Below are 7,851 nucleotides of genomic sequence, written 5' to 3'. Positions count from 1 at the left end.
TGATTTACCAAGTTTTAACTAATTTAAGACTTAGCAGTCTACATGCAATTGATTTCTCCAAAACAATTCATATAAACTCTTAGGACAATCCTAGATAATCATGTTTGTAAAAGATACATGATTAATCAAAATTGTGTGGGGTTTCATGAATGGCATGTAATTGACTAATGCATGATCATGTTATATGTTGTACCCCAAAATAAATATGAACTAAATCACTCAGCCCGGGGTACAGCTGGCAGATAAGTGCATGGAGAGAGTGTACAAGTAGAACATTTAGCTAACTCTCGTGTGAGCAGCTCGAGTCAAACTTGACAATATGACAACCAGATAATCTCCAGATCGCCTCTTGTGCCAACAACCTAGTTTGAGATGCGTGATGGCTAAATCACCTTCTAGACTGAACTTGTTGCTAATAAATTTTTTAAAACCAAAGTCCTATAATTTTCAATTAATTCTAAAGTGTCACATTGAAACAAATTCAATTAAATTAGAATTAATTTGTTGCTAATCAACATTAGGTTTAACAATTGAAATGTACCTATAAAATTAAGTCAAACTCAGGCAAATAGGCCTTAACAATTGGGCTTCCATGGAGGAGGGTTGTGTCCAGTATGTCGTTCCCACTACTAATGCCCCCTAACTTCTACACAAGGTCCAAAAGACATGAATTTAAACCTTCATTTCATTAATTGTTATTAATTGATTAGGCCCACTATAGTCATGCAAAGCAAACGGGCCTTCACAAGTGGAATCACCCACAAGAGAGGAATTTAAACTTTACATTTTCTAATGGGCCCAAATAAAATCTATCATTTTATGAATGTTTTATTTAACAAAATACCATATATTATGCAAAAATATGGGTCACTATATGCATCTAAGCCAACTGCAAAAATACCACATATAGTATAAACAGACATGTTACAATTGGATGATCCTAATCATGTTACTATAGGAGCAAGTCTATGAATTTATACAAAAATACCACAATTTATTTCATTTGCAAAAATACCGCAATTAATTTTCTAGAATTTATCCAAAATTAGAATTAATTAAATTTTTGCAAAAATAAAGAAGTCAATTTAAATGAAATTTATCAACAATTAACAAAAGTTAATTTATGTTTACCCAAAAATGGCTCCTGATGACGTGGCAAGAACTTATTACACGTGGTTGGCACGTGGCAGCGTCACGGTGAAGAGGTGTTGTTCGCCTATCGACCAACTCCTTGTTGCTTCATTAGATCTCGCAGTTAGATGCGATCAGTCTGGTCGCATGCTTCGGTTTCTTTCCTTTAAAGATTGTAATCTTGTAATAACTGCATTTATTATTTCCTCTTTATTGCCTTGATACGCTGATATTTAGGATAATTAAGGCCCATTGGCCCATGTAACCCCCTTGAGCCTATAAATATGAATGAGAGGGCTCGAGGAAGGGACTTTTGAACCTTTTTCCAAATACTCATAAAAAGAGCATAAGTGTGGCTATCCACCGAAATTGTAATCCTCTAAAAGCTTGTGAAACTCAAGAACCCTAGTTCTTTGATCACGATTTTGAGGTTCAATATCAATAAGAACACTAAGTGGACGTAGGTCACACTACACCAAATACCCATTTCCATAACACATGAATATAATACTAATAAAAAAGAGTTATGAAAAAGTATTATATTGGGAACTTAATGAAAAAAAGGGCGGTAATTTATTTAGCCATCTCGCCACTTAGCTTTTTTTTTTTTCATTTCCTTCAAAATTTCTTCAACAAAGAACAGAGACCCATTTCCTTCAACATTTCAACACAAAGAAGAGACCCATTTCTTTGGCTTGGTACGGTCTCCAAACTCCTCACTCTCTCAAATCTCCTCAAAGGAGCTGGAGCAAGTGATGAAGCTGAGGGGAGGATCAGTGCTCGGGAAGAAGACGATTCTGAAGAGCGACCACTTTCCTGGCTGCCAAAACAAACGATTGTCTCCTCAAATCGATGGCACTCCCAACTACCGTCACGCCGAATCTTTACATGTTCATGGCGTTGCAATTCCTACCATGGAGAAAGGCAGTCAGAATGCAACCGTTTTAGAGAAGAGGGTACGTTCCCCATTTCGAGAATTTCGATTCAGATTTGCATTTGAATAAATGGTTTTTGATTATTTTTCAAAGCCTGATGTTGATTGATTTTAGTTTCCGTTTTCCACTTTTCTCCGTCCCAATTAGGTCTTTCTGTTCGGATTTGTGGTTTAAATCTGAAATGGAAGTATGAACCTTGGATTGTTGTTATTTTTAAAACAAAACGTTCAATATGATTGATAGGAGAAGGGTTTCTGATTTCCTTTATTGATTTGAAACTTGAATTCAATTTCCAAATACCATTGAAATGGGAACGCCGATGTTGTGGGGTTGTCTTTTTCTGCGTTAGTATATGGGTTTAGCTCTTGATTGTTTGGGAAAAAGGGATGGAGAGTGAAATTGAAGGTTCAATAGCTGTTTTTTTGTTGTTGTTGCATTTGAAAAGACAAGTTTGAAATTCATGGTTTCATTATTGTAATATAATATATTTTTGTTTTTGGAGAGGCTAAATGTCTAGCTCAAGTTAGTGTCAAGCTGAAAGCTTGAAACTACTTTTTGAAATGAGGTTTTGAGATGATAGATAAGACTAATAATTTGGAGATATTGTTTGTCGACCATTGCCAAGGTTTATTTCCAAGTATTCGTTAAGCATTCGTGTTTTGTTTGAGTGAGAAATAAATGCTGTGGCAAACAATTGATTAAAAACATCCATTTATGAGATGTTTTCTGAGAGTTGACTTTTATCATTTTCTCTTATTGCTTTTTGATTGGATCATTATGTTCAATGTTTTAATCAGTGTTTTCTGAGTAGTTGGAAAGTATTCCTGCGATGGTTCAAGGAGTATGGTCTGATGATTCTGCTTTACAATTAGAGGCAACTACTCAGTTTAGAAAGCTATTATCAATTGGTAGGGGAGCTGGTCGTAATCTCTATGCTTGAACTATTAGGAGTATATACATTTAGTTCTTACTTTGGTTTGTATTTTATGCAGAGCGCAGCCCTCCAATTGATGAAGTTATTAAGGCAGGCGTGGTGCCTCAGTTTGTTGAGTTTCTTAGAAGGAATGAAGTGCCTCAATTGCAAGTAGGAGCACCTTGTTGTTTTTGCTTAATTTTAATATTTTCTGTTTCAGTCAGATTAATTTTTAAAGAAGATAGATGGATGCTTGGCCTAACACTATTATAATTGCAGTTTGAGGCTGCATGGGCTTTGACCAATGTTGCATCTGGAACATCAGAGCATACACGGGTTGTTATCGATCATGGTGCTGTCCCCATGTTTGTGCAACTTCTTAGTTCTGGCAGTGACGATGTCAGAGAGCAGGTATCTTTCTATTCACTTTACCTATTGTGAGTTGCAACAAATATTTCTCAACTGTTTTAACTATATATGAATTATGTTTTTCTGATATGGTCAAACTTAATTGATCACTTACATTTTCTGGCAATAATCTTCTTGGGCTAATTTATTTATAAATTTTTTAATGATAACTCTTGTTTGTTATATTCTAAAGGTTTCCTGTTGCTTAATTATTCTGCCCTTTTTGTGTTAACTTTCAATTTTTCTGTGTACTATAATTCTAATCTTCTATACGCACATTCTCGTCATGAACAGGTTGTATGGGCTTTAGGTAATGTTGCTGGTGACTCACCAAGTTGTAGGGATCTTGTTCTTAGTCACGGGGCTCTTGTTCCTTTGTTAGCTCAATTAAATGAGCACTCGAAGCTATCCATGCTAAGGAATGCTACGCGGACTTTATCTAACTTCTGTCGTGGCAAGCCTCCTACACCATTTGATCAGGTGGTTGCATTTCTCTATTTTTATTTTTTATTTTTTTATCATTTAGAGATGTCTGGTAGTATCATTTCTGTGCACTATGTGGTTGAATGCTTACCATGGAAATGTAGCTATCGTTAATAATGCTTATCTTGGTGCCTCCCAGGTTAAGCCTGCATTACCAGTTCTTCGGCAGCTTATTTTCCTGAATAATGAAGAAGTTTTGACGGATGCCTGCTAGGCTCTTTCTTATCTCTCAGATGGCCCCAACGACAAAATACAGGTTGTGATTGAATCAGGTGTCTGTCCACAGCTTGTGGAACTTCTGATGTAAGTTCTTTTTACTTGTAAGCATTATAACCATATGTTTTCATGAAATAATTCTTAACCATATGTTTCTTTTTTGACAAAGTGGGGTTTACAAAAAATAATAATAAAAAAAGTAATTGTGAGAACATATATTAGTATGTTATTTGTCTGTATATGCTTGTTGTTTCTATTTGTGCTAGTTTTAGGAATTGTTATTGGCCTAGGTTTCTCGTTTCTCTATCTAACATCGTTTCTTTTCATAATAATTTATTTTAAAGGCATCCATCGCCTACAGTTCTTGTACCTGCTCTTCGGACTGTGGGTAATATTGTCACTGGTGATGATTCTCAGACTCAGGTATTAACCACACATAAGCCATGCACTGTCCAGTTTCTTTCTGTAGTCTGCCTTGCTAGGTAATTGTTTTATTGTTGTTTAATAAACTTGTGGTCAATTTGTTTCCTAGATGATGTGTTGGCTTTTCTATTCTTTTGGCATTATTTATAAACTTATATATAAGTTCCTTAAAAGTTTACCTAATGCAAGTTATTATGGAAATAGTACCTTTTTGGTGCTAATTTTGGTAAAGTTAATGCCACAAATCAGTTATCTTTTTACCGATGATTTGATTACATTGTTATAATCTTTAGATTGTGTAAAGCAATTACATTTAAAATAGTATATATTAAACTTCTAGGGTCTTAGCTCCTTGCTTTTTTTGGTAATTATCAATCAAATGATTTCTGCTTCCCTGCTTAAACATATCAATAGAATAACCTGCTTTGTAATTTTCCAGTTTGTAATTGACAATCAAGTGCTCTCTTGCCTCTTTCAACTCCTTACACAAAACCATAAAAAGAGCATAAAGAAGGAAGCTTGTTGGACGATCTCAAATATTACTGCTGGTAATAAAGCTCAAATACAGGTACACTACCCTCTTTCTCTATCTGACATAATCACTAGCAGCACATCCTTTTCGTTTTCTTGAAATGAATTCATATACCCTCTTGGCCTACCATTTCCAGGGTTTTAACATTTTCATAATCACTGTGTCCAAATTGCAGAAAACCAGCGAAAAAAGTCGGCGCATTCTGTTGGTTTTCCTTAGCTATTTGCATAGTAGAGCTTCTCATTTGCATCAAGTTTGGACATGGCATGCTACTCTGCAACTATTGTCAGTTTCTTTAGAGTTAATAATTTTGCGGACATATGATTCCTGACCTGAAAACATTTATTAATTTGATATCAGGAAAGAGGAATCAACATGCTTTTTGTGCTGGGTGGGAACGGAACTCATGCTGGGGCAAATGTAATTCACAAAGAGGTAGTTATGCGTGTATCTGTTTACATTCCTGTGTTTCTTATCTAATAATCTGGCATGCATTCATAACTAAGGTCACTTTTGAACAGATTACTTAAAGCAGAAATCTTTTGGGATATAAATTGCTTTGGTACAAGTTGTTCTAAATTTGTAGATGTAAAGTGATGTCTCAAGAATTAAAAGTTGATGCATTCTTGATGACTTAATTCATTTTGCTTTTAGTTTAGGATTCATCACCATGTCTATATATTCATGTTTTTGTATAAATTAGAAAGCACTTTACTGCCATATAGATGACCGTGCCACTAGAATCATCTTATTGGATATGTTTAACTACTTTTACTTTATTGCTGCATTTGTAAGCTGTTTCCCTTTATCTTGCCTGCCATTTCTATTTAGGTCTCATGTCCTACTTTTCCTATTTTCATTTGAGTGCTGTAGAAGAGGGGTAAAGGTGGCTGTTGTTGGGGTCCCCAAAACTATAGACAATGATATTTTGCTGATGGACAAAACTTTTGGGTTTGACACTGCTGTTGAGGAAGCACAACGAGCCATTAATTCAGCTTACATCGAGGTACAAATTTTCATTATATTTTGTGATTTGTTCGATTTCATTTTGATTGCTTAAGTTTCATGCATTATAATATCATTGTTAAATAATTCAGTGGGAAAAACAGTCTTTGTTAACTTCTCAATCCTTATTACAGGCACATAGTGCATACCATGGTATAGGAATTGTAAAGTTGATGGGTCATAGCAGTGGATTTATTGCTATGCATGCATCCCTGGCTAGTGGAAAAATCGATATATGCTTGATACCAGAGGTATTTGTGCGACTTACTAATTGGTTAGTTATTTTTGAGATTCTGTACTGATACTGGTTTTATACATTTAAGGTACCTTTCCATTTACATGGTCCTCATGGTGTTTTGCGGCATCTGAAATACCTCATTGAGACAAAAGGATCAGCAGTGGTCTGTGTTGCTGAGGGATCAGGGCAGGTTAGTCATAGTATAACATCAGTTTTTCACTAGTTGAAACATGATCAACTGATTAGAACTAGTATATATTTTTTCCTTCTGGATCTAAATATTATGAAACCCCTCCAAAAACAAAATGCCACCCATATGTTGAGATTCAACTAGCTAAAAAGAAACAACAAATTGATGTTTATCTTTCTAAGGATCTAAGTTAGGTATGTTACATCAATGGTTTTGAAGATACAGTTGGATCATTAAATTTTGATAGCATGTTGAGTGTTTTGTTATGATTGGCCTGGGAATAGTGACTGTTTTTAGTTTAACACATTTTTGCTTGTTAACTTGTTTTTCCAGCTTACTAATGGTTGTTCAAATATTGCCTTTCATATTTTGGAAAAGGCCTAAAGCAACAATTGTTTCAGATATATGATGTGGTTAGGCCAAAGAAGCATGAGATTGATAATTTGTGAAACCACATTCTACATATCCTATATATAAATTTAAGCCCAGTCCAATGCTGCTAAATTACTCCTTCTTTCCCCTTGTTGAATCTATTTATATACATAGTGTAATCTTTTAAGAGTTTTTGACATATAGAGCACTCAATTCTAAAGTTCACTCTTACAACAGTCTAGAGGAATTCCATTAGGAATATATGTGAAGTTGTATTATTTTGCAAAACTTTTTTTTTTGTAGCATAGTTTCTTGAAGTATTTTTTAAAAAATACTTTTGTGGCTGCTTATTTCCTATGCAGAAACTGTGAAGCTATATGAAACAGTTGGAATGGGAAATGGAGAGAACGAGCCAAAGCAAGAGTGAGAGTTGGAGGATGTTATAGTAGACAATACTCTCCAAGTTTCTTGTTATAGTAACTTTTCAATATGTTGAATATTTAAGAATACTTGAATACTTAAAGAACATTTTGTTGTTGATGACAGTGTTGAATATTTAAAACTAATTTGTGGATTGTTAATACAATGTTGAATTTTTATACTTTTTGTTATTTGAAAATCAAGTTTATTTGATGATGCTAGTATATATTAGAAAGCTAATTTTAATTATATAAATAAAAAATAAAAATAGAATAGAATAAATTAATGTTATATAAATGAATATATAATGAGAATTTAAACTTATCTAAATATTAAAATAATACAAAAAATGTGTTATAATATCTATTACAATAACACTTTTTATAAGTAAAGAATTTTGTTCTGCATACTTCATTATATAACACAAATAATGTGTTATACTAAAGTGTAGTATAACACAAAATAAGTGTTATACTAAAGTGTAGTATAACACAAATTTATAAGTATTGAAATGTGTTATATAATCGACTATAAATAACATAATTAAACACTTATCTATATATTAAAATAACACAGAAAGTGTGT

At 33.7% G+C, this 7,851-nt stretch overlaps 1 protein-coding gene and 1 pseudogene across 1 annotated transcript; both read left to right on the top strand.

Annotated features, from left to right (window-relative positions):
* The first annotated feature begins 2,881 nt into the window (after window positions 1–2,881).
* LOC133820621 (importin subunit alpha-4-like) lies at window positions 2,882–5,140 on the top strand (annotated as a pseudogene).
* A 100-nt stretch (window positions 5,141–5,240) lies between these two features.
* LOC133797238 (ATP-dependent 6-phosphofructokinase 5, chloroplastic-like) lies at window positions 5,241–7,386 on the top strand. The gene is made up of 6 exons (XM_062235081.1): window positions 5,241–5,305; window positions 5,402–5,476; window positions 5,907–6,047; window positions 6,181–6,297; window positions 6,370–6,474; window positions 7,209–7,386. Exons 1-6 carry the CDS (start codon window positions 5,303–5,305, stop codon window positions 7,215–7,217), a joined length of 450 nt encoding a protein of 149 aa, XP_062091065.1. The 5' UTR covers window positions 5,241–5,302; the 3' UTR covers window positions 7,218–7,386.
* The last annotated feature ends 465 nt before the right edge of the window (window positions 7,387–7,851 follow it).

The sequence above is a fragment of the Humulus lupulus genome, chromosome 1, assembly GCF_963169125.1.
Source record: "Humulus lupulus chromosome 1, drHumLupu1.1, whole genome shotgun sequence".
Lineage (NCBI taxonomy): Eukaryota > Viridiplantae > Streptophyta > Magnoliopsida > Rosales > Cannabaceae > Humulus > Humulus lupulus.
Note: the sequence above shows the minus strand (reverse complement) of the source record. Positions and strands in the feature narration are given on the sequence as shown.

Coding starts and splice junctions, on each gene's coding strand:
- LOC133797238 (XM_062235081.1), top strand. Junction 6,048..6,180: donor TTAATTCAGCTTACATCGAG/GTACAAATTTTC, acceptor TCCTTATTACAG/GCACATAGTGCATACCATGG. Junction 6,298..6,369: donor ATATATGCTTGATACCAGAG/GTATTTGTGCGA, acceptor TATACATTTAAG/GTACCTTTCCATTTACATGG.